This window comes from Bombina bombina, chromosome 3, assembly GCF_027579735.1.
Source record: "Bombina bombina isolate aBomBom1 chromosome 3, aBomBom1.pri, whole genome shotgun sequence".
NCBI lineage: Eukaryota > Metazoa > Chordata > Amphibia > Anura > Bombinatoridae > Bombina > Bombina bombina.
The window spans coordinates 953,215,296-953,243,210 of NC_069501.1; the positions used below are offsets into that span (position 1 = coordinate 953,215,296).

At 41.0% G+C, this 27,915-nt stretch overlaps 1 protein-coding gene across 6 annotated transcripts in view; it reads right to left on the reverse strand.

The window, feature by feature from the left end:
- Positions 1-5,914: 5,914 nt before the first annotated feature.
- TSC22D1 (TSC22 domain family member 1) overlaps positions 5,915-27,915 on the reverse strand; it is a 343,824-nt gene continuing 321,823 nt past the window's right edge. For 2 of the 6 annotated variants that reach the window (XM_053707983.1, XM_053707987.1), the window contains exons 2-3: positions 9,200-9,251; positions 5,915-7,620 (exon numbers count right to left, since the gene is read on the reverse strand). In XM_053707983.1, coding sequence (XP_053563958.1) covers positions 7,348-7,620; positions 9,200-9,251 — 325 coding nt within the window. In that variant the 3' untranslated portion in view covers positions 5,915-7,347. Of the gene's footprint in view, positions 7,621-8,426; positions 8,579-9,199; positions 9,252-9,633; positions 9,905-27,915 lie in introns of those variants that run through there. The other 4 variants (XM_053707989.1, XM_053707986.1, XM_053707988.1 and 1 more) reach the window with 4 other exon arrangements.

Here is a 27,915-nt window from a genome sequence, read left to right on the forward strand (position 1 = left end):
TATAAGGCAACCCGTAGGTTAAAGCCCAGGAAGAAAACAGGTCTACCCGTCGGACCAGCCAAACGGAACCCTGATCTTCCAACTAAAAACTGGGAAAGATCTCAATAAGCAGACAATTTGGAAATTACGTCATACCCTCATGTCTAATGAGGTGAGCCATTTGAAGCAGAATACTGCAAATTCCCGTATCAGTTAAGTATAGGATCCTCCAATAACTAAAAAACGTGTGAGTAAAAATGCAAAGATGCGTTATTCTGTAATGAAAGGCACAACACTCAGCGATAGCTACGCCCGCAGGGAACTGTATAGGCCCACCAAAGGCTGGTAGACCCGGGACGATCGGGCACAAACGCAAATAAACGTCTGGATTTTGCAGATGCATAATCACTAAAAATATGTGAAAGCGAAAATGAGCTGCAAACTCCAGGGGGGCTGAGGGAGCAAGCCGCCCTGTAAGGAGGGATAAACATAATCTGGATTACCCTACCCACATGTGTAGTAGTAGGGAGCAGTAGGGAACTCTCCTCTTGGAGGACAGAACCCCCAAAGGCAGATGGCTAAGCAGGCCTCTGATTCCCCGAGCCTGAGGAACAGAGCGCTCTAATACGGCATATCGAACATAACTGATTGACCTGTGTCAACAGGGCCAATTCGCATTCTTCACAAGTCAAATAATCTGAAATTTGAACAGTCTCAGCATCAGAATCCTCCATAACAAGATAGAGAATATACTAATATGGACTAAGAAAAAACTTAAACGGCACCTGACACCCACAATAGCTGGGGCACTCACCACCTCCTAGAACCAGACACAAGCAGACTCTAATGTTTCAGTCACCACACAGTCAGGAATGCGGAAATGGAAGACCAGAACGTAAACACATCTAGTCACAAAGTGAACCGTACAATCCAAAAAAAAGCCTAGTTAACACTACACATAAGCAGATTGAATCACATAAACATGATTTAAAAAAACCCTGTTCAATAATCACCCTCGGGAGATATTAACCCTCGATTCCAAGATACCAAAGGAGCCTCACTGAGGCCCTATAAATATACTTAAGTCCCGCAAGATAGTTCCTTACGGGAAACATTAATAAGTTACAGTACATTCCGGAATCTATGCCGTGGAACAGGAACACTGCCCTTCAAGTGTGACGAATAGTAGCAGCGCCTCCGCCATGGACTTGAGAGAAGAAAGCAGGCAGCGAAGCGAATTTAGACAACGCTGATTGCTTGTGGAGCTGTTAATCTGAGTCGGGATGGTTTTGCAGAAAGACTCTCCCTGCATCTCAGGACTCTAACTTTCATCCAGGCTCTCATTGAGAGACTGATAGGATTACTTAAAACTCCCGTCCCATGTCGAAGAGTACTACCCTCCATAAGAGAAAACAACTTCTGACACTTCTCTGCCAACCTCCTGGGACGAAAGGCAAAGAATGACTGGGGGATGAGGGGAGTGGGAGTATTTAAGCCTTTGCCTGGGGTGTCTTTGCCTCCTCCTGGTGGCCAGGTTCTTATTTCCCAAAAGTAATGAAAGCAGCTGTGGACTCTTTCCATTAAGGAAGAAAATGCCTGAACCAGCTAAACACAATACAGTGGTTATTTAGTACAGGGCTAGCCAATCTACAGTGTGAGTGTAACACGGTGCTTATCAAGCTATTTTGAATGAGCTATGTTGTTAATATTTACAATTAAGCATGTGTACTTGTACCAGATTTGAACATTTGAGTAGTAATGTAATTCTAATCTTGTTTTGAGGGTTTTCTCTTCAGTACAAGTGAATAGAATGTAATGAGGACCATGGCAAGCCCTTTGTATCTAGCAAAGGATTAAAAAAACATGAAACCCAAACATTTTCTTTCATAATTGGTATGGAATGTTGAAAGTAGGAGCCTGATCAATACAGTCAATATTAGAACCAAAACGTATGGTGTTAACGAAACAGGTGATACAATCAATTAACCTGTGCTGCCTGATCTACCTCTTCTCAATATAAGCTAGCAAATTATGTTAGTCAGGATCTCTGAGGAAGTGTGCTTGGTGGCACAGGAAACGGGTCAGATCTTTTGGTTATGACCTACCTTTGGAAGATATGTATATACAATAAATTAGACTTTTAATTGCAACAAGAATAGGTCTGCACCTCTCTTCTTATTTGACACAAAGGATTAAAGGGACACGAAACCCAAGCATTTTCTTTCATAATTCAGATACAAAATACAAATTTGAACAAGTTTTCAATTTACTTCTATTTTCTAATTTGATTCTCTCTCTTTGTATCCGTTGTTGAAAAGCATACCTAGGTAGGCTCAAGAGTTGGGAGCTAGCTGCTGATTGGCTTACTGACATGTTCTGCTAGCTCCCAGTAGTGCATTTCTGCTCCTTTAATAAAAAGGTACCAAGACAATAAAGAGAAATTCATAAAAGTAAAATGGAGAGTTGAAATTATAGGCTTTGTCTGAATCATGACAGAAATATTTTGGGTTTCATGTTCCTTAAATAATGCAATGTTAAAAATTACTTTGTTAAGGGCATTACACACCTTGTAATTACATATTTCTGCAGCCTACCACAGATTCTGAGAATAAATGAACACCTTGGGATCAATTGTCAAACTGCACTTGTCAACTGTATTTGGTGGAGCCCATCTGAATGTGTATCTGGAGTAAACATTGCTTGCTGCAGTTACTGTTTTTTTTTTTTTACTTCAGCAGAAATAACATAATTTATGTAAGAACTTACCTGATAAATTCATTTCTTTCATATTAGCAAGAGTCCATGAGCTAGTGACGTATGAAATATACATTCCTACCAGGAGGGGCAAAGTTTCCCAAACCTCAAAATGCCTATAAATACACCCCTCACCACACCCACAAATCAGTTTAACGCATAGCCAAGAAGTGGGGTGATAAGACAAAAGTGCGAAAGCATAAAAAATAAGGAATTGGAATAATTGTGCTTTATACAAAAAAATCATAACCACCACAAAAAAGGGTGGGCCTCATGGACTCTTGCTAATATGAAAGAAATGAATTTATCAGGTAAGTTCTTACATAAATTATGTTTTCTTTCATGTAATTAGCAAGAGTCCATGAGCTAGTGACGTATGGGATAATGAATACCCAAGATGTGGATCTTCCACGCAAGAGTCACTAGAGAGGGAGGGACCACCTCCACAGGAGGCAAAGTTTGTAAAACTGATTTGTGGGTGTGGTGAGGGGTGTATTTATAGGCATTTTGAGGTTTGGGAAACTTTGCCCCTCCTGGTAGGAATGTATATCCCATACGTCACTATTTAATGGACTCTTGCTAATTACATGAAAGAAATAGAAATAAGATGAACTACAAATTAGGTCAAATGTGTGGCAAGATTAGGTTTGTGATGCCGGCCAAGTGCTTTCAGGACCTAAGAATTACCAATTTCAGACTGTAATTACAGAAAGGAGGGGGGCAAAATAAATAATACAAGTACATTTTTAAAGGGACACAGCTCAAAATGTAATTACCCATAAAATGTCAGACCAGATGAAAAAAAAAAAAAAAAAAAAAAAAAAAAAAAGACGTGTGTAGTTATGTTTAATTGGCTACAGCTGGATATAATGAACATACTAAAGAAACATTTCAATCACTAGGTCACTGGAATGTAAAGCAATTTTGTTAATAAAATGAAAGCTTTAAATGCTGTAAGAATATAGTTTGCAATGTGTATTCGGTCGTCCATTGGAATTAAATGTGATCCTAGGTTATGGTTTGCCAACATTCCACTTAGTATATGACATTATTCTAGATTACCACCTAAGCACTTATTCACGCACTAATATGGTAACAAACAATGGTCTTCATTTTAAGATGCTACATAATCACCACAGCAACCTACACACTGCTCGGTAATGCACAGAACAAACTCAAGAAACCAGAAACGATATAGTCAGACACTTAAGCTTTTGTTGATCACAGGGCATACTTGGGACACACAGTATGTGTTCCACAAACTCCAGAATTTGGTACCTTTTAAAAAGGGGATCAGTGAAAAGAACTTTTTAAGCACTGTAGGTCTATTGTTTCTTATTGTCTTGAAAAAGGGGGAAATTTGATCTCTTAAACATCAGAATAAACATTTACACATTTAGTATAAATCCTGCAAGTGTTTCCTTCTTGGAAAGTATACATGTGAAGATAGGTTCACTGCTATATAGGTCAAGGACATGACTTGAGGTGGAAACAAAAACACCTTACAGGCAAACTTTAAGAATTTGCATGTTTTGCTCTTTTATAGAATATGCCATGCAACCCCCTATTTTAACAGGAATGGTATTTAGCGTAAGATTTAAATATTAAAGGGACATTGTACACTAGATTTTTCTTTGCATAAATGTTTTGTAGATTATCCATTTATATAGCCCATATGTAGGTGTTTTTATAAAAATGTATAGTTTTGCATATTTTTAAATAACATTGTAATGATTTTCAGACTACTAGTGAAGCCACAAAGTTTTAGATGTATACGGATGTATACAGACTTCAGATTGCTTCTGTTTGTATAATGGGTCTTTCCATATGCAGAGGAGGGGTTGGAGGTTTGGCTCTCTGCCCCTTCCAGTGGATGTCCCAGCCTTACCTCATCAGTACTGGATTTTATATCAGTGTCTGTGCATATTATTATTTATAGTAGTGTCTATTACATGCAGTTAAATAAGAATTGGTATATCTTGTCCCAGATTAGGCACACCACCCGGCTAAAATTCAAGCCAACATGAAGATAAAACTTGCTTATATTAAATGTTTTTTCAATGTTTGTTACTCAAATTATCATTTAATAAATTTACATTAAATTATGTGATTCACTTGTGCCTTGTATAGCTGAAAGGGATACTAAACCCAATTTTTTTCTTTCATGATTCAGATAGAGCATGCAATTTTAAGCAACTTTCTAATTTACTTAGGAGCCGTACCCTTTTAGGCTCAGCACCTTGGATAGCGCTTGCTTATTGGTGGCTATATTTAGCCACCAATAAGCAAGCATTACCCAGGTTCTGAAATAAAAATGGGCCGGCTCCTAAGCTTTACATTCCTGCTTTTTTTTTTAAAATAAGATAGCAAGAGAACGAAAAAAAATAATAGGAGTAAATGAGAAAGTTGCTTAAAACTGTATGTTCTATTTGAATCATTAAATAAAACATTGGGTTTAGTATCCCTTTAAGTAACATAGATAATAGAGAATGTTGTAATATTGGAAAGTATAGAGTGGATGTTTTACTCACAACCAGCCCCCAAATACTACATTTCAAATAGGGCATGTCATTTTTAACTATTTTCCAATTTACTTTTATCACCAATTTTGCTTTGTTCTCTTGGTATACTTAGTTGAAAGCTAAACCTAGGAAGGCTCATATGATAATTTCTAAGCCCTTGAAGGCCGTCTCTTATCACATGCTTTTTATTTGCTTATCACAACAGGGGAGATCTAGTTCACGTTAGCCATATAGATAACATTGTGATCACGCCTGTGGCAGACACTGCACTAATTGGCTAAAATGGAAGTCAATAGATAATAAATAAAATGTCATGTGATCAGGGGGCTGATCAGAAGATGCTTAGATACAAGTTAATCAGAGAGTTGGTTATGCAAAACTGAGGAATGGATAATAAAGGGATTATCTATCTTTTTAAACAACCAAAATTCTGGTGTTAACTGTCCCTTTAAAATCAGCTACATTATCCCTACTAATTATCTCTCCAATATTTATGCACTCCACAGTAAGTAGGATATTTGGCTATTTACAAAAATCTAATAGAATTACTGAACCACTGACATTCTCAAGCAGTAATATTTTGAAGAAAAAAAAAAAGATATTGTATATTTAATCAATTATACAGGTTGGTTTATGAAACCAAATTTTCAAGACATTACTTTATCAACAATGTATGCTTTATTGAAAGTTGACAAGTGCAACAGTTAAATACATTGACGTTTTACAACTGTTTAGAGAACATGCACAACGTATGCATACTACCTTACAGCTCATATACTCCATTTTGTTAGCAGAAAGTGGTCAGTATCAGGAGTGTTTAAACCATAACAAAACCTTTAATGAACTGGGGCTTACTTCAAAAGATAATCACCAGCCAAGGCAAATTTGGGAGAGAAAAAAACAAAACAATACACAAAAAAGGCATGAATCTGCCATGTTCTAAACAGTTGAGCAGGTGTTTTCCTGACTAACACCTTCAGTGCCAGAAGAAATAAAACATGGGATCGATCCTCTGGTACGTAAGGGGATAGCAGCTTTAAAATAAAAAAGACTATTCAAACAATTCAGTTCAGCCAATGAAACCACTAAATTTCAATCTGTACAACCTAAATAGTACTTACAAGTGTTCTATATTACAGAGTACTTACACTACATACACAAATATACAAGAGGCAAATAAACTTCATTGAAATAATCCTAGCTTCCAACAGCATATTTGTTTCAAACAGATCAGCAAATGTTCAGTCTCAGATTAAAGAAAATAAATTGAATCCATAGACCCACTGACAGATATAAGAAAAAAGTGAACACACTCCAATTCTGTTAACCATGTTGAAGTGTGTAGGTTTGTGTGTTGCTTTTTAACAAAGTTCTATGAGCTGCAGAAGGAAAACAAACATGTTATTTTGACTCTATTCCAATCTACAGCCTGATGCCTAAATATTTTAGCGTCATTTACAGCACAGCTAAAGATGATCAAATTAAAATTTAAAAAAGCAGGATATGGAATAAATAGCTCCTTGAATTATTTACAAAATTTGTTGTAGTCCACAATGGAATTATGTGCAATTCCAAATAAATTCAACACACTTTAAAATCAGGATATTTCTTCAAGTCATGCAAACAGTCTAGGGATGGGGAGGGGGGTTTAATACTGAAAAGAAAAAAGGGATGATTACAGCCAAGTTGGAAGTGGCAGCTATAGCGGGAGGCACTGCTGGTACCTGCTCTTTAAATATAACTTGCAAGTTTAGAGGCACAACCAGGAGTCAAAAAAATAATAATAAAAATAATCTATGGAGTTTTGTTTTACTGAAATGATTAGGACACTTCATTTCCATAGAAAGTTGCTACTTTGGCCATGTCCTCCGTAGATTCCAAAGTGTAAGCGTTAAAGTCGGTAAATATCACCATTAAACAGTGTAACACAATTTGCCCTTCTGCATAGTGGACCTGACCATAAATCAGCTCTTCTATATTTGCTGCCATTTTGCTGAAACAATCACTAGGAAAGTCAAAGTGGATAAAGTCCCCAGAAAAACCTAGGACAGTGGACTGACTAGGAGGAGTGTCAGGGATGATGACAAAGTAGCTATGCAGATGGGCCAGAGCTTTGTGATGCTGGCTGTGCAGGTGCTGGGGTATTTCCTACAGGCTGCGTACAGGATGATGAAGAGGAAGGAGGAGGAGAGCCACTCTGAAGCTGAGCTTGGAATTGGGCAAGTTGTTCAGGACTGGCAAGTGTCTTCAGCAAACTATTTTCCTGCTCCAGCTGTGAATTCTTCTCAATCAGCTCCTTGATCTGCTCCTTAAGGACCTCCACTTCTTCCCTGACAGCATACATCAAGTGACTTTTCACTAAATCCTGCAACAGAGAATAAGGTCAGCTTGCAAAATGGATGTAAAATAACACAAAAAGTATAGAAAGCAATGAGCATAAAAAAATCATCATATATATATATATATATCTCAACTCTTTTACTTACTAAATTCATTAAGTATGATTCCCTATTTAGATAACAAAAACATAATAAATGCCAGGGTCACAGACTGCCATATTTTAGGCCCAGAAAATAATAGATAAGTAGCAAAAATACATTTCAGAATTGCTTTTGTATGTGTTAACCATTACCTTGCTAAACTAATTTAGAAGATTAAGAAATGTGTATACCAAAATGTCTCTTCAGCCTCTAAACAATATAGTAAATTGCATATCCCATTTAAAAGCATGATGTATCAACATAAATAAGAGAAAATGAAACCACAAAACAATGTGTACAGTAAAATGTTGTTTGCCAAGAAATACATTTAGAAAACTAATTCTGGTTTTACCTGACGTTAAAAAGAAATAAATCCGTCCTCAAGCTTTATCAAAGTATAGTGATAAGTTTGTGAGTGCAAATTATGTGGTTAAAGGTCAGAAAGATGATATGAAATATAACAATCTTTCTGCAAACACTTGTGCTTCAAGCAATATCATTATTTGTGATATTTGCACTAACAAACTATTTCACATTACAAAGCAATATGAATGTCCTATATATCAAACATTTGAATTACACCCAGGTTATTAAATTATATCTAAAACATAAAATTATTTTCTACATTGCTAACGACTGCTTATATATATATATAAAATATAATTAAAAACAGAGGTTGTCAGAGGATTACCTCCTTGGCAGCTAAGGGGTTAAGACAGGAAATGGTTAAACCGCACATTTCTTGACACTAGCACAATGCTGTAAGGTAATCTATGCGGTGCTGAATACAACTCAAACAAAAGCACATGCAGCAAACCCGGCGCGCGCCGGCTGCAGCTAGTCTGAACTGAGCAGGTTGCCGCATACAGTTTTCCTCTTCGGCAATGACGTCACTTGAAACCGGACAGCGCCCCTCCCACAACGACGCGAACTTGACCAATCACCAGCCGAGATATTTATAGCCGGGACTTAAAGGTTCTCCTACTGCCTAGTAACAGCGAGCAAGGAATCGCGTGAGAGCAGAAGCAGCAGAGCCCCGGGCAGCGCTCCAATAACAAAGAGCATCCAAGGAGGAAATCTAAAGTACAGTGCAGTAATGATCTCTAGAAATTACACATTATTTCATTTACTATATACCAGGTGCAAATACTACGTAGGTCACACAGGTATAATCTTATACATCACTCCACTAGTCGTATCTAATCTATAAAATAGAATATACAATGAAATACATAATACTAGTAACTAAAGATGTTCAAACTCTCGCAAAAAAAAGGTTCGCAGTCCAATTAGAATTACATACACGTTATGCTATATATTGTATCTGCATCTCTCTGTAAAAAAAAACCGCTTCCAATAACCGAGGCCTTTCAATATCTGCAGTCTTTCTGTCACTGCAAATAAACATGTAACCCAACACCAAAACGTCTGCCCCACTTCTAGAGGAGAATGAGAAGTACATACCATGGCTTGCTCGATTTTGTTATCTATGGCCACAACGCTTGCACCTGATGAGCTGGAAAACAAAAGAAAAACAGACTGCTTAGCTTTTGAAAAAATGAACACGATATAGATGCAACATTGTTCTACATTCATCTTTATGCATTGTGTACGTGTATTTACCAAACATGTTTGTACAAACGGTTAACTCCTTGTCTGCCCTCGAGGGCTTTAGCCAGTGTTAATATCCCAGAACATATAAACCAATAACTGATGAGCTAGCATGATTACACCTAACACAGGAATAGCTTGAGGTGTGACAAAAGCACTGAGTCCCATCGAGCCCCCTAACCTGAAGACAAAGGATCATAGGGTGGAATATCACCTGCACTAATATGGCAAAAACCTTGTGAAATATAGAACCCACCCAGCCCCTGCAACAAATGACTGGCATTTACCTACTATCTACTTTAACCGATGCGTTATCTGTGCCAAGCAGTGAGGAGAGGAATGAAATAGAAAACTGCCTCAGCTGGTAAACTCCTAGATCCATAGCTGCCGCCGCTCTACATTGGAGGGACTCGTTGAATCCCCGCTGTAGCAGGTTTCAGGGATGCAGAGCACATAGCATGAATGATGAAGGGCTCCCGGGCGAGAATGAATAAAGCCGCTGAGGATGGCAGTGGTGCACCGTAATGCTGGATGCTGCTGCTGTGGATGAGGGATGAAATCTCCCAGGTCAGCGCTTCCCAACAGAAACCAGCAGCTCATCACATAATTTATGCAGAAACTGCGTCTCCTATAGGCCAAGCCCGCATTGGGAAACGCCCACTGGATTCCCGCGAACCCTTTCAGGCCCAGAGGTATCTAGGGCTGGCAGCGCGGCACTAAAACGCTGGGGTGGCACTGGCAAAGGGAAGGGAACAAAATTATGCGGTATGCGTCTTGGAATAATAGGGTAATACCGCGCTATACAAGGGGGGCCGTGAGGGTATTTTCCACTAGTCATTTTCTTAGATGGAACATTGCATAGGAGATGGAAAACGTGGCACTGCCATCCAATACAGTCACCAAGCATTTTTAATAACTGTACTGAAGTGTCAGTAATGCTTCTTATCACATATATACGCAGCAGTCTACTGTATTTGAGATATATATATATATATATATATACAGTATATATATATATATATATATATATATATATAAAATCTTAGATATACAGCCCATCAGAAATAGATTTGGGAGTTTGTTCTGTTTGTAGAAAACTAAGCGTATGAAGAGTACATGCATCATGAAAATTCATATAATATGAAAGAGCAGTAAGCAATGTGTATTTGATCACAAATTAATGATACATGGTCTCTCTGAAATGTGAGGTATGAAATACACAACAGCTCATTGCTTAGGAGCTTTAGACAAGGGGTCATGTTAGGAAAACGATCGGCGATGCTGTACTGCCCTCTTGTGGCAGATAAAGAGCCAATTATTTGCATACAAAAAAAAGTGTGTTTAAACCGTTTTAACTGTATTTTAATGCTATCAGAGTTTTTTTTTTTCTCTTTTAAATGTTTCTCCACAACTTTACTTTTAAAGTGATGGTAAATCCTAGCGTTTAGGAAACGCTAGGATTTACGATCGTAACAAATAAAGGGGACTTTCATTCATGAAGTATAAAATACATTCTGAAAGCCCCTTTATTTGTTAGCAGCGTTTGCTGCGCTGAGCTGCTAAAGGCAGCCCACGGGCAGAACGCTATTTGGCTGAGAGGTGACGTTTCCACCTCTTAGCCAATAGCCGTGCAGGAAATACAGCTTGGCGCCAGGTTTTGCGGCGCCAAGCTGTATTTCCCGCACTGCTATTGGCTAAGAGGTGGAAACGTCACCTCTCAGCCAAATTGCGTTCTGCCGTGGGCTGCCTTTAGCAGCTCAGCGCAGCAAACGCTGCTAACAAATAAAGGGGTTTTCAGAATGAAGTATTTTATACTTCATGAATGAAAGTCCCCTTTATTTGTTACGATCGTAAATCCTAGCGTTTCCTAAACTCTAGGATTTACCATCACTTTAAGGAAAACCTTCAAAAGCAATTGCCAAAAAAGAATTTATGCTTACCAGATACATTCCTTTCCTTCCTGGCAGGGAGAGTCCACAACTTCATTCCTTACCGTTGGAAAAATACAAACACCAGGCCAAGACACCCCAGCCAAAGGCTTAAATATCCCTCCCATTTCCCCTATCCGAGTGAACAAGGAAAAGTAGGAGAATCGGTATAAAAAGTGCCAAAAGAAATATAAAAACGGAGCCTCCCATAAAAAAAAAAAAAAAATGCGGGCGGGGTCATGGACTCTTCCTGTCAGGAAGGAAAGGAATTTATCTGGTAAGCATAAATTATGTTTTCCTTTCATAAGGCAGGGAGAGTCCACAACTTCATTCCTTACTGTTAGGAAAACTATACCCAAGCTCCAGAGGACACTGAATGAATAACGGGAGGGAACAGAAAAAAAGAGGTGGACCATATTCTGAGGGCACCACAGCCTGCAAAACTTTTCTCCCGAAAGCTGCTTCAGCAGAAGCAAACACATCAAACTTGTAAAATGTAGAAAAAGTATGTAAGGAGGACCAGGTAGCCGCCTTACAAATTTGATCCATTGAGGCTACATTCTTAAAAGCCCAAGAGGAAGTCACTGCTCTAGTGGAATGAGCCGTTATCCTCTCAGGAGGCTGTCGTCCCGCTGTCTCATAAGCTAAGCAGATGACACTCCTCAACCAGAAAGCTAGAGAAGTTGTAGTAGCCTTCTGCCCCTTATGCTTCCCCGTATAGATGACAAACAAAGAGGAAGATTGTCTGAATTCCTTAGTAGCCTGAAGGTAGAACTTCGAGGCACGAACCACATCTAGATTGTGAAGCAAACGTTCCTTTGCTGAAGAAGGATTAGGACACAAGGAAGGAACAACAATTTCTTGATTAATGTTACAATTCGACACCACCTTAGGGAGGAACCCTAGTTTAGTACGTAAAACCGCATTATTGGCATGAAAAACCAGATAAGGGGATCACATTGCAAAGCAGAAATCTCAGAAACTGCGCGCAGAGGCAATAGCCAACAAAAAATAACCTTTCAAGATAATTTAAGTCAACAGTATGCATAGGCTCAAACAGAGCTTGCTGCAAAACACTAAGAACAAGATTGAGGCTCCAAGGCGGAACCTCAGACCTAAACACGGGTCTGATCTTAGCTTGAGCCTTAACAAAGGACTGCACATCTGGAAGCTCAGCCAATCTTTTATGCAGTAACACCGACAGCGCCGATATCTGTCCCTTCAGGGAACTAGCAGATAGGCCCTTCTCCAGTCCATCCTGGAGGAAAGCTAAAATTCTGACAACCTCATGCCAGGAAAAGCCACGCTCTTCACACCAGTACAAGTAAGTCCTCCACACTTTATGGTAGATACGAGTAACTGGCTTACGAGCTTGAACCAGAGTGTCGATAACACTCTCAGAGAACCCTCTTTTGGCTAAGACTAAGCGTTCAATCACCACGCAGTCAGCCTCAGAGAATCCAGATTTTGATGAACAAAGGGACCCTGTATCAGCAGATCTCTGCGACAAGGTAACCTCCACTGAGGAGATGAGGACATCCCCACCAGATCCTCAACCCACGTCCTTCGCAGCCACGATGGAGCAATCAGAATCACAGATGCTCGCTCCTGCTTGATGTGAGCCACCACAAGAGGGAGAAGTGGTAATGGAGAAAACAAAATGTATGAGACTGAACCTCCATGGTACTGATAGGGCACCCATTAATTCCGCCTGAGGATCCCTCGACCCGTACCTGGGTAGCTTGGTATTGAGGCGGGATGCCATGAGATCTATCTCCAGCGTCCCCCACTCACTGCATATCTCTGAAAACACCTCGGGAATCTGGCAAAAGGAATGATGTCCATGCAGGACACCATGAGTACGATTACCTCCATACACTGAGGGTCTCGAGGAGGCCTGGAGGGCAAGACATGCAGGAGTTAGCTTGCAACGTCTCTGATCTGTGAGGAATAGTCTCATGGATATGGAGTCTATTATGGTTCCCAGGAAATTCATCCTTGTAACTGGAGTAGGAGAACTCTTTTCCAAGTTTATCTTCCATCCATGTGATCGAGGAAGACTGAGACGGGACTCCGAATGTTCTTCTCCTAGACGAAAAGGGGGTGCCTGTACCAAGATATCGTCCAGGTAAGGCGCTACTGCGATACCTTGTGTTACAGCCCCCAGAACCTTTGTAAATATCCTTGGAACAGTAGCTAGGCCAAACGGAAGAGGTATGAACTGGGAGTGCTGATCCAGAAAAGCAAACCTCAGTTACTGAAAATGTTCCCTGTGAATCAGGATGTGAAGGTATGCATCCTTCAGGTCTATTGTGGTCATAAACTGTCCTTCCTGAACCAGAGGCAGGATTGACTGTATTGTTTCCATTTTGAAAGAGGTAACACTCAGAAACTTGTTTAGGCACTTTAGGTCCAGAATTGGACGAAAAGTTCCCTCCTTATTTGGAACCACGAAAAGGTTTGAATAAATTCCCAAACCTCTTTCTGCTGTAGGTACCGGGACAATTACTCCTAGAGAGGAGAGAACCCGTATGCAACCTAAGAAGGCAGCCCTCTTTTCTGGTCTTGTCGAAAGACTGGAGAGTAGGAATCTGCCCCTGGGCGGATGAGACTTGAATCCTATCCTGTTATCCTTGAGATACAACCTCCAGGACCCAAGGATCCTGTACATCTTGGAACCAAGCGTCTGAAAAAAGAGACAGTCTGCCCCCTACTTGATCCGATCCCGGATCGGGGGCTGCCACCTTCATGCCGATTTGTTCTCAGCGGGCTTCTTAGTTTGTTTGGACTTATTCCAGGAGTGAGCTGGCTTCCAAGTACTCTTGGGCTGCTCAGACTTGGAGGACTTCTGTCGTTGCGACTTGTCAGCACGAAAGGAAATTAGTTGCCGTCCCTTAGGCCTATTCTTCTTATGCTGCAGTAGGAAGGCACCTTTCCCTCCAGTAACCGTAGAGATAATGGAGTCCAGCCCTGGATCAAATAAAATCTTCCCCTTGAAGGGAAGAGAAAGGCGTTTGGATTTAGAAGTCATATCCGCAAACTAAGACTTCAACCAGAGATCCTGGTGGGCTAGAACTGCAAAGCCAGCAGCCTTTGCATTTATGCAAATAATCTGCATATTTGCGTCACAGATAAAGGAGTTAGCAATTCTCAGGGCCTTGATTCTATTCTGAATATCTTCGAGGGGAGTCTCCACTTCAATGAGCTCCGACAGTGTCGCACCAGTAGGTAGTTGCTCCAGCAACAGCTGCCGCTAGTTGAAATAAAAACCCTGTATATGTTGAAACATCGTCCTCAGAAAAGTTTTCATTTTTTATCCATAGGCTAAAAGAAGAAATTTCCTCCAGAGAAATAGTAGTATGCTTAGCCAGTGTGGAGATAGCGCCATCCACCTTTGGGATGGAGCCCCACAAATCTAATTGAGAGTTAGGGACCGGGAATCATTTTTTAAAAGAAGACGAGGGGGAAAAAGAAGTTCCTACTTGTACCCATTCGTTACTAATAATGTTCGCCATTTTAACTGGCACAGGAAAAGTCAGAGGGACCTTCCTATCTTTGTAAACCCTGTCTAATTTAGGGATCTTAGGCTCCTTAGGGAGTGTAGCCTCTGGAACCTCTAGAGTAGACAGAACCTCCTTTAATAAATAATGCAGATGCTCAATTTCAAATCTAAAGGAGGGTTCCTCCGCCGAAGGAGGTTTAGTAACTGAAGTCTCCGACTCAGAAAGTTCACCCTCTGAAGCTACAGAGGTTAACTCATCCTCTGATAGCTGGGATATAGTAGCTAAATCCGACAAATATTTAGATGACTCTAGGTCAGGAGAACTATGTTTAACCTTTCTCTTGCATTTGTTAGAGCGAGGTAAGGCATTCAGGGCCGCAGACACTGCAGATTGTAACCGGGTGGTAAAGTCCGCTGGAAAAAGGCCCCCCTCCAGATGGAGGATTAGTTGAGCCGCAGGGAACTGCATGTGGAGCGGGTAATGTAGAAAGAGTGATAATTTCTCAGGACCCAGATTCCTGAGAAGTAGACGGCTCAGAAGGGCTAATAGCGATATGAGTATTAGCAGGCTTGTCTCCCTTTTTAGACTTTAGAACAGTGTTTAGGCAAATGGAACAAAATTGAGCAGGCGGCAAACCACACCCTCCTCACAAAATAAACAGAAATGATTAATCAGTACAGAAGGAGCGGAACCTTCTAATGTAGTATCAGAGTCCTCCATAGCTTTGTATATACCCACAGAAGGACAATCAAAAAGAAATGCTTTTATTTAAAAAAAACGCCACCTTAATACTCCCAATGGCTGGGGCACTCACCACCTCCTATACCCAGACAGCTAACAGTGAAAATGCTCTCCTCAGGAGTGATGTCTGCAGCAGGATCTTAGGAAATGAAAGAGACCGCACCCGGTCACGTGGTACGTAAGACAGGACTTCCCCTGCTATGAAAAAGGGCGCCAAGCTATTATGAGCTGCACAACACTTCAAAAACAAAAGTGAAACCTATTTGTCCCAAGCCAAAAACACACAGCCTATGAGCCTAAAAAAAAAAAGCAGATATAAAACTGTTCAAATAATCTCCCTGAAGGAGATATTAACCCTTGATCCTATCTAGGTATAAAGGAGCCACACTGTGACTCTGTATAGCGTTTTAAAATGTATATATAAAAAAATGGTCTTACCCTCCAAGATCCATGCTGTGGAACAGGTACAGCCTCTCGAGTGTGACAGTCTTGCAGCAGTGCTTCTGACATGGACTTGAGTGTATAGCAGCAAGCAGTGAAACTCGTCAACATTGATTGCTCAGGAGCTGTTAGCGACAGTCTGGATGGGTTCGCAGAAAAACTTTCCCTGTATCTCCAGAGTCTACCTTTCATCAATACTCTCACTGAGAGGTTGGCATGAATACTTAAAACTCCAGTCCTTTCTCAAAGGGAACATACCCATACAGGACTATCCAAATCTTCTGATACTTCTCTGCCACCTCCTATAGTGACGTAAGGCAAAGAATGACTGGGGGATAGGGGAAATGGAAGGGATATTTAAGCCTTTGGATGGGGTGTCTTTGCCTCCTCCTGGTGGTCAGGTGTTGTATTTCCCAACAGTAAGGAATGAAGTCGTGGACTCTCCCTGCCTTATGGAAGAAAAAACAAACAAAAAAAACAAATACAGAAACAGCCACTTTAAAATGTAATACATTAAATTTATAAAATGTTTCTTCTTATTTTTTAGTTTTGTTTTTTTAATAACCTAATCTTTATGCCAGAGGTACACACAAAAGATACATACACAATATACATTCTTGCAACATACCACAGTTAATATGTTGGCATTGCTTACATTAGTCACTATAATTATCATTCATGGTGACTTCTCAGGATGTGTAAAAATAGTAATTTTGTAGAGTAATCATTTAAAGTGACAAATAAAATTTGAAATGCACATTTCAAATTCTTCAAGAAACACTTTTGCAATATCTTTGCAAAAAAATACTTCTGAGAAAAAATATATTTAATTGTGCCTGCAGCTCCCCTAACAGACGCAGATTAGTCATTTCAACTTGCATCTGAAAAGCACAGGCTGTGAGTGACAGCAGTGTTGTCACACGTGAAATACCAGAACACTAAGCTCCTGCAAGTATCAGATGAGTGCATGCAGCTTATCTCCACATTGTAGGGGAACTACATGCACAAGGAAAATTATCACAACACATTTCTCATTAGCATGTTTGTGTCATGAAGACCTCATTATTTTAGGTTGTGAGCGGTTCATTTCTTCTCTCTGTACTTTGTTTTTTCCCCAGATGAGTATTTCCCCATGTCTATCCTTAAAAAACAGACCTCCTGTCAAATAGTTTCTAAGATTTATGACTCAAGATGTCAACACAGAGTGATGAGACCCTCTTCACCACATAGCTCTGAGGTCAATTAAGGGCTAGAACTGAATCAAATCAGAATAAGATTTTTTTTTAATATTTTGCATCTAATACTTCTTACACTAGACTTATTATATTTGGTACCAAACTTATTGGTGTAATATTTCCTGTGTGGTCCATTATAGAGTTTGAGTTGGCAGCACCTGAATAAAAAATAGTGTATTTTGCATTATTAGTAGGTCTTGGCATACGTTTATGGCCCCTTGTGAAAGTCCATCCCAGGCGGGGCAAAGTTAGCAACCTGATTTTCCTTTAATATTTTAGAGAACTAAGAAGTTTGTCATTTTACATGAGAGGCTGCGTATAACAGCATAAGTGACAATCTTTTCCTTGCCAAGCTCCCTTGGGACAGATATCTAAGGTAGTACAGTATAAGGTTCTGTTATCTGTTGTCTGGGTTTTTCTTTACGATTGCTCATATAATATTAAGGAGGTGGCAGCTGAGATAGCTTAGTGTGGGTGGCATTAAAGGGGAGTTTGGGCATTTTTCTGGGTCTAGTAAAGACGAGAGTCATAAAATACTAGCTTGTTGGTCTCCTCATTTTCCTCTCCTGGAAATATCAAACATTAAACAGAGCTTTGTTACTAGAAAGGTTAGTAATTTCGGAAGGAAGGAAAGAATCTTCATCATACTAACTTAATCCACAATACATATCTATCACCTGGTAAACTGTCTAAATTCTATCCAATAAAGAGTTCCGCTGTCCTAAATGTTTGTTTGATAAAGCTGATACTCTCCACCTATTTTGGCATTGTCTTAAAAATATCAACTCTGGTGTAAAGTGAATTTTTGGTGCAATAATCTTTTCTGTGAATTTTTAAATCTACTCTCATCATATAATCTTTTTTCTTCATTTTAATATGGAAGCTACTAGACCAGGTAATTATAAAAGTTTATGCACTCCAATTATGGTGGTGAGGTATTTGATTTTGAGGAAATGGAAATACTCATCTCACCAGTTTTGAGAGTTTTCAAAATACTCTTTAACAACTAATAGTATTTAAGACTCAGAATATCAATCTTTTCTTCTAAAAGTAGGGTTCAAGATTTATTTGACAAATGGCTATACATAATTAAAACTCTTTACCAGCTGAAAAGCAGATTCTACGCCCCTACTTAATGCGAAAATATTTTCAGAAGCAGCTAATGCTGGATATTTTCCATTTCAATGGGTCTCAGTTTCCCCTGTAATTATGCAGATGGTCTGGAGTTAAGATATAAGGGCTTTAATAAAAAGTTTGCACTATATGGAGGTTGAGAGAGTGGGAAGACAGGGAATTTCAATTGTTATATATATATATTTGTTCCCCTATTTCCTCTCGTCTTTCACATTTTATGTTTAAAAAAAATATATATCTAATTCAAGGTAAATGTATTTGCCATTATTATTATGATAAGCAATATAAATTCCTTTGTTTTTTTATTGGAGATTTGACTCAATTTGTTGTTTGATTATTCTTTAACACTGCAAATCTGAGTATTTTTGTCAAAATCATAAAGTATGTCTATTTTCTTTCTAATTTTGTTATGCTTTTGAAGTATACCATGATTTGTTTTTTTTAAATTAATATGTAAAGACGAGAGTGTGTTGTTAACCCCTGCACCTATTTCACACAGGCTTATCTAGAGTGGCTAGACTGACAAAGTTTAACGTGGAAGGTGTCAGTTAACCCTTTCTGTGACAAACTGGTGACTGTTACAAGGCATGATTAACCCTGTATGTCAGTGTTTGAAAAACAGCATATTGAAAATGCTTAGTTAAATCTGAAATGAAACTGCTGAGCATTTCATATTTTACTTATGTCTCATTAAACCTCTAACAAAGATACATAAAAGTCCAGCCAAAGGATAGTTTATGAAAGTACATGACTCATGTGAGTAGATTGTTGATCTAGCTAAGGAAATAACATTTTTAGTTTTCACATTTAGCTTAGTTAATTTCAGTCTCTTGCACAATATGGACGTAAGGTACATCTATGTATAGCATAAGCAAAAAAAAAAATCACAGAAGTGTATAAGAAGCACTAAATGCACACACACATTTGGGTCAATTACTGTATGTTGCAGATGGTAATGTTAAAATGCATTTGCACAGTTAGTTTGAATCCCTATGGTCAAACTGCTACAAATATGCATATCAAAAGAAAATGGCTAAACCTAGACAGATACCAAGGAAACACATTTCTATGCAAAACACCAGAGAGTGTAGTGATGAAAATAGCCCAGAAAACAAACTCAATGTTTAACTGTGGACTTTATCATTATGGATGCAAATTATTTCAGGCTCCTCAGACCCTGTCAGCACCCTATACTCTAATAATGCTTAAGAGAGAATTATTCATATATATCTGAAGACCATACTACAATAGAAAAACAGAATTTATGTTTACCTGATAAATTACTTTCTCCAACGGTGTGTCCGGTCCACGGCGTCATCCTTACTTGTGGGATATTCTCTTCCCCAACAGGAAATGGCAAAGAGCCCAGCAAAGCTGGTCACATGATCCCTCCTAGGCTCCGCCTACCCCAGTCATTCGACCGACGTTAAGGAGGAATATTTGCATAGGAGAAACCATATGATACCGTGGTGACTGTAGTTAAAGAAAATAAATTATCAGACCTGATTAAAAAACCAGGGCGGGCCGTGGACCGGACACACCGTTGGAGAAAGTAATTTATCAGGTAAACATAAATTCTGTTTTCTCCAACATAGGTGTGTCCGGTCCACGGCGTCATCCTTACTTGTGGGAACCAATACCAAAGCTTTAGGACACGGATGAAGGGAGGGAGCAAATCAGGTCACCTAAATGGAAGGCACCACGGCTTGCAAAACCTTTCTCCCAAAAAATAGCCTCAGAAGAAGCAAAAGTATCAAACTTGTAAAATTTGGTAAAAGTGTGCAGTGAAGACCAAGTCGCTGCCCTACATATCTGATCAACAGAAGCCTCGTTCTTGAAGGCCCATGTGGAAGCCACAGCCCTAGTGGAATGAGCTGTGATTCTTTCAGGAGGCTGCCGTCCGGCAGTCTCGTAAGCCAATCTGATGATGCTTTTAATCCAAAAAGAGAGAGGTAGAAGTTGCTTTTTGACCTCTCCTTTTACCAGAATAAACAACAAACAAGGAAGATGTTTGTCTAAAATCCTTTGTAGCATCTAAATAGAATTTTAGAGCGCGAACAACATCCAAATTGTGCAACAAACGTTCCTTCTTCGAAACTGGTTTCGGACACAAAGAAGGCCCGACTATCTCCTGGTTAATGTTTTTGTTAGAAACAACTTTTGGAAGAAAACCAGGTTTAGTACGTAAAACCACCTTATCTGCATGGAACACCAGATAAGGAGGAGAACACTGCAGAGCAGATAATTCTGAAACTCTTCTAGCAGAAGAAATTGCAACCAAAAACAAAACTTTCCAAGATAATAACTTAATATCAACGGAATGTAAGGGTTCAAACGGAACCCCCTGAAGAACTGAAAGAACTAAGTTGAGACTCCAAGGAGGAGTCAAAGGTTTGTAAACAGGCTTGATTCTAACCAGAGCCTGAACAAAGGCTTGAACATCTGGCACAGCTGCCAGTTTTTTGTGAAGTAACACAGACAAGGCAGAAATCTGTCCCTTCAAGGAACTTGCAGATAATCCTTTCTCCAATCCTTCTTGAAGAAAGGATAGAATCCTAGGAATCTTTACCTTGTCCCAAGGGAATCCTTTAGATTCACACCAACAGATATATTTTTTCCATATTTTGTGGTAAATTTTTCTAGTTACAGGCTTTCTGGCCTGAACAAGAGTATCAATAACAGAATCTGAGAACCCTCGCTTTGATAAGATCAAGCGTTCAATCTCCAAGCAGTCAGCTGGAGTGGGACCAGATTCGGATGTTCGAACGGACCTTGAACAAAAAGGTCTCGTCTCAAAGGTAGCTTCCATGGTGGAGCCGATGACATATTCACCAGATCTGCATACCAAGTCCTGCGTGGCCACGCAGGAGCTATCAAGATCACCGACGCCCTCTCCTGATTGATCCTGGCTACCAGCCTGGGGATGAAAGGAAACGGCGGGAATACATAAGCTAGTTTGAAGGTCCAAGGTGCTACTAGTGCATCTACTAGAGTCGCCTTGGGATCCCTGGATCTGGACCCGTAGCAAGGAACCTTGAAGTTCTGACGAGAGGCCATCAGATCCATGTCTGGAATGCCCCACAGTTGAGTGATTTGGGCAAAGATTTCCGGATGGAGTTCCCACTCCCCCGGATGCAATGTCTGACGACTCAGAAAAACAGAATTTATGTTTACCTGATAAATTACTTTCTCCAACGGTGTGTCCGGTCCACGGCGTCATCCTTACTTGTGGGATATTCTCTTCCCCAACAGGAAATGGCAAAGAGCCCAGCAAAGCTGGTCACATGATCCCTCCTAGGCTCCGCCTACCCCAGTCATTCGACCGACGTTAAGGAGGAATATTTGCATAGGAGAAACCATATGGTACCGTGGTGACTGTAGTTAAAGAAAATAAATTATCAGACCTGATTAAAAAAACCAGGGCGGGCCGTGGACCGGACACACCGTTGGAGAAAGTAATTTATCAGGTAAACATAAATTCTGTTTTCTCCAACATAGGTGTGTCCGGTCCACGGCGTCATCCTTACTTGTGGGAACCAATACCAAAGCTTTAGGACACGGATGAAGGGAGGGAGCAAATCAGGTCACCTAAATGGAAGGCACCACGGCTTGCAAAACCTTTCTCCCAAAAATAGCCTCAGAAGAAGCAAAAGTATCAAACTTGTAAAATTTGGTAAAAGTGTGCAGTGAAGACCAAGTCGCTGCCCTACATATCTGATCAACAGAAGCCTCGTTCTTGAAGGCCCATGTGGAAGCCACAGCCCTAGTGGAATGAGCTGTGATTCTTTCGGGAGGCTGCCGTCCGGCAGTCTCGTAAGCCAATCTGATGATGCTTTTAATCCAAAAAGAGAGAGAGGTAGAAGTTGCTTTTTGACCTCTCCTTTTACCGGAATAAACAACAAACAAGGAAGATGTTTGTCTAAAATCCTTTGTAGCATCTAAATAGAATTTTAGAGCGCGAACAACATCCAAATTGTGCAACAAACGTTCCTTCTTTGAAACTGGTTTCGGACACAGAGAAGGTACGATAATCTCCTGGTTAATGTTTTTGTTAGAAACAACTTTTGGAAGAAAACCAGGTTTAGTACGTAAAACCACCTTATCTGCATGGAACACCAGATAAGGAGGAGAACACTGCAGAGCAGATAATTCTGAAACTCTTCTGGCAGAAGAAATTGCAACTAAAAACAAAACTTTCCAAGATAATAACTTAATATCAACGGAATGCAAGGGTTCAAACGGAACCCCCTGAAGAACTGAAAGAACTAAATTGAGACTCCAAGGAGGAGTCAAAGTTTTGTAAACAGGCTTAATTCTAACCAGAGCCTGAACAAAGGCTTGAACATCTGGCACAGCAGCCAGTTTTTTGTGAAGTAACACCGACAAGGCAGAAATCTGTCCCTTCAGGGAACTAGCAGGTAATCCTTTTTCCAATCCTTCTTGAAGGAAGGATAGAATCCTAGGAATCTTAACCTTGTCCCAAGGGAATCCTTTAGATTCACACCAACAGATATATTTTTTCCAAATTTTGTGGTAAATCTTTCTAGTTACAGGCTTTCTGGCCTGAACAAGAGTATCGATAACAGAATCTGAGAACCCACGCTTCGATAAAATCAAGCGTTCAATCTCCAAGCAGTCAGCTGGAGTGAAACCAGATTCGGATGTTCGAACGGACCCTGAACAAGAAGGTCTCGTCTCAAAGGTAGCTTCCAAGGTGGAGCCGATGACATATTCACCAGATCTGCATACCAAGTCCTGCGTGGCCACGCAGGAGCTATCAAGATCACCGACGCCCTCTCCTGATTGATCCTGGCTACCAGCCTGGGGATGAGAGGAAACGGCGGGAACACATAAGCTAGTTTGAAGGTCCAAGGTGCTACTAGTGCATCCACTAGAGCCGCCTTGGGATCCCTGGATCTGGACCCGTAGCAAGGAACTTTGAAGTTCTGACGAGAGGCCATCAGATCCATGTCTGGAATGCCCCACAGCTGAGTGACTTGGGCAAAGATTTCCGGATGGAGTTCCCACTCCCCCGGATGCAATGTCTGACGACTCAGAAAATCCGCTTCCCAATTTTCCACTCCTGGGATGTGGATAGCAGACAGGTGGCAGGAGTGAGACTCCGCCCATAGAATGATTTTGGTCACTTCTTCCATCGCTAGGGAACTCCTTGTTCCCCCCTGATGGTTGACGTACGCAACAGTTGTCATGTTGTCTGATTGAAACCGTATGAACTTGGCCCTCGCTAGCTGAGGCCAAGCCTTGAGAGCATTGAATATCGCTCTCAGTTCCAGAATATTTATCGGTAGAAGAGATTCTTCCCGAGACCAAAGACCCTGAGCTTTCAGGGATCCCCAGACCGCGCCCCAGCCCATCAGACTGGCGTCGGTCGTGACAATGACCCACTCTGGTCTGCGGAATGTCATCCCTTGTGACAGGTTGTCCAGGGACAGCCACCAACGGAGTGAGTCTCTGGTCCTCTGATTTACTTGTATCTTCGGAGACAAGTCTGTATAGTCCCCATTCCACTGACTGAGCATGCACAGTTGTAATGGTCTTAGATGAATGCGCGCAAAAGGAACTATGTCCATTGCCGCTACCATCAACCCGATCACTTCCATGCACTGAGCTATGGAAGGAAGAGGAACGGAATGAAGTATCCGACAAGAGTCTAGAAGTTTTGTTTTTCTGGCCTCTGTCAGAAAAATCCTCATTTCTAAGGAGTCTATTATTGTTCCCAAGAAGGGAACCCTTGTTGACGGGGATAGAGAACTCTTTTCCACGTTCACTTTCCATCCGTGAGATCTGAGAAAGGCCAGGACAATGTCCGTGTGAGCCTTTGCTTGAGGAAGGGACGACGCTTGAATCAGAATGTCGTCCAAGTAAGGTACTACAGCAATGCCCCTTGGTCTTAGCACAGCTAGAAGGGACCCTAGTACCTTTGTGAAAATCCTTGGAGCAGTGGCTAATCTGAAAGGAAGCGCCACGAACTGGTAATGTTTGTCCAGGAATGCGAACCTTAGGAACCGATGATGTTCCTTGTGGATAGGAATATGTAGATACGCATCCTTTAAATCCACCGTGGTCAAGAATTGACCTTCCTGGATGGAAGGAAGAATAGTTCGAATGGTTTCCATCTTGAACGATGGAACCTTGAGAAACTTGTTTAAGATCTTGAGATCTAAGATTGGTCTGAACGTTCCCTCTTTTTTGGGAACTATGAACAGATTGGAGTAGAACCCCATCCCTTGTTCTCTTAATGGAACAGGATGAATCACTCCCATTTTTAACAGGTCTTCTACACAATGTAAGAATGCCTGTCTTTTTATGTGGTCTGAAGACAACTGAGACCTGTGGAACCTCCCCCTTGGGGGAAGTCCCTTGAATTCCAGAAGGTAACCTTGGGAGACTATTTCTAGCGCCCAAGGATCCAGAACATCTCTTGCCCAAGCCTGAGCGAAGAGAGAGAGTCTGCCCCCCACCAGATCCGGTCCCGGATCGGGGGCCAACATTTCATGCTGTCTTGGTAGCAGTGGCAGGTTTCTTGGCCTGCTTTCCCTTGTTCCAGCCTTGCATTGGTCTCCAAGCTGGCTTGGCTTGAGAAGTATTACCCTCTTGCTTAGAGGACGTAGCACCTTGGGCTGGTCCGTTTCTACGAAAGGGACGAAAATTAGGTTTATTTTTTGCCTTGAAAGGCCGATCCTGAGGAAGGGCGTGGCCCTTACCCCCAGTGATATCAGAGATAATCTCTTTCAAGTCAGGGCCAAACAGCGTTTTCCCCTTGAAAGGAATGTTAAGTAGCTTGTTCTTGGAAGACGCATCAGCCGACCAAGATTTCAACCAAAGCGCTCTGCGCGCCACAATAGCAAACCCAGAATTCTTAGCCGCTAACCTAGCCAATTGCAAAGTGGCGTCTAGGGTGAAAGAATTAGCCAATTTGAGAGCATTGATTCTGTCCATAATCTCCTCAAAGGGAGGAGAATCACTATCGACCGCCTTTATCAGATCATCGAACCAGAAACATGCGGCTGTAGCGACAGGGACAATGCATGAAATTGGTTGTAGAAGGTAACCTTGCTGAACAAACATCTTTTTAAGCAAACCTTCTAATTTTTTATCCACAGGATCTTTGAAAGCACAACTATCCTCTATGGGTATAGTGGTGCGTTTGTTTAAAGTGGAAACCGCTCCCTCGACCTTGGGGACTGTCTGCCATAAGTCCTTTCTGGGGTCGACCATAGGAAACAATTTTTTAAATATGGGGGGAGGGACGAAAGGAATACCGGGCCTTTCCCATTCCTTATTAACAATGTCCGCCACCCGCTTGGGTATAGGAAAAGCCTCTGGGAGCCCCGGCACCTCTAGGAACTTGTCCATTTTACATAGTTTCTCTGGGATGACCAACTTGTCACAATCATCCAAAGTGGATAATACCTCCTTAAGCAGAATGCGGAGATGTTCCAACTTAAATTTAAATGCAATCACATCAGGTTCAGCCTGTTGAGAAATGTTCCCTGAATCAGTAATTTCTCCCTCAGACAAAACCTCCCTGGCCCCATCAGACTGGGTTAGGGGCCCTTCGGAAATATTATTATCAGCGTCGTCATGCTCTTCAGTATCTAAAACAGAGCAGCCGCGCTTACGCTGATAAGTGTTCATTTTGGCTAAAATGTTTTTGACAGAATTATCCATTACAGCCGTTAATTGTTGCATAGTAAGGAGTATTGGCGTGCTAGAAGTACTAGGGGCCTCCTGAGTGGGCAAGACTCGTGTAGACGAAGGAGGGAATGATGCAGTACCATGCTTACTCCCCTCACTTGAGGAATCATCTTGGGCATCATTGTCATTATCACATAAATCACATTTATTTAAATGAATAGGAATTCTGGCTTCCCCACATTCAGAACACAGTCTATCTGGTAGTTCAGACATGTTAAACAGGCATAAACTTGATAACAAGGTACAAAAAACGTTTTAAAATAAAACCGTTACTGTCACTTTAAATTTTAAACTGAACACACTTTATTACTGCAATTGCGAAAAAACATGAAGGAATTGTTCAAAATTCACCAAATTTTCACCACAGTGTCTTAAAGCCTTAAAAATATTGCACACCAAATTTGGAAGCTTTAACCCTTAAAATAACGGAACCGGAGCCGTTTTGAACTTTAACCCCTTTACAGTCCCTGGTATCTGCTTTGCTGAGACCCAACCAAGCCCAAAGGGGAATACGATACCAAATGACGCCTTCAGAAAGTCTTTTCTAAGTATCAGAGTTCCTCTCACATGCGACTGCATGCCATGCCTCTCAAAAACAAGTGCGCAACACCGGCGCGAAAATGAGGCTCTGCTTATGCTTTGGGAAAGCCCCTACAGAATAAGGTGTCTAATACAGTGCCTGCCGATATTATTATATCAAAATACCCAGATAAAATGATTCCTCAAGGCTAAATATGTGTTAATAATGAATCGATTTAGCCCAGAAAAAGTCTACAGTCTTAATAAGCCCTTGTGAAGCCCTTATTTACAATCGTAATAAACATGGCTTACCGGATCCCATAGGGAAAATGACAGCTTCCAGCATTACATCGTCTTGTTAGAATGTGTCATACCTCGAGCAGCAAGAGACTGCACACTGTTCCCCCAACTGAAGTTAATTGCTCTCAACAGTCCTGTGTGGAACAGCCATGGATTTTAGTGACGGTTGCTAAAATCATTTTCCTCATACAAACAGAATTCTTCATCTCTTTTCTGTTTCTGAGTAAATAGTACATACCAGCACTATTTCAAAATAACAAACTCTTGATTGAATAATAAAAACTACAGTTAAACACTAAAAAACTCTAAGCCATCTCCGTGGAGATGTTGCCTGTACAACGGCAAAGAGAATGACTGGGGTAGGCGGAGCCTAGGAGGGATCATGTGACCAGCTTTGCTGGGCTCTTTGCCATTTCCTGTTGGGGAAGAGAATATCCCACAAGTAAGGATGACGCCGTGGACCGGACACACCTATGTTGGAGAAATCCGCTTCCCAATTTTCCACTCCTGGGATGTGGATTGCAGACAGGTGGCAGGAGCGAGTCTCCGCCCATTGAATGATTTTGGTCACTTCTTCCATCGCCAGGGAACTCCTTGTTCCCCCCTGATGGTTGATGTACGCAACAGTCGTCATGTTGTCTGATTGAAAACGTATGAACTTGGCCCTCGCTAGCTGAGGCCAAGCCTTGAGAGCATTGAATATCGCTCTCAGTTCCAGAATATTTATCGGTAGAAGAGATTCTTCCCGAGACCAAAGACCCTGAGCTTTCAGGGATCCCCAGACCGCGCCCCAGCCCATCAGACTGGCGTCGGTCGTGACAATGACCCACTCTGGTCTGCGGGAGGTCACCCCTTGTGACAGGTTGTCCAGGGACAGCCACCAACGGAGTGAGTCTCTGGTCCTCTGATTTACTTGTATCTTCGGAGACAAGTCTGTATAGTCCCCATTCCACTGACTGAGCATACACAGTTGTAATGGTCTTAGATGAATGCGCGCAAAAGGAACTATGTCCATTGCCGCTACCATCAAACCTATCACTTCCATGCAC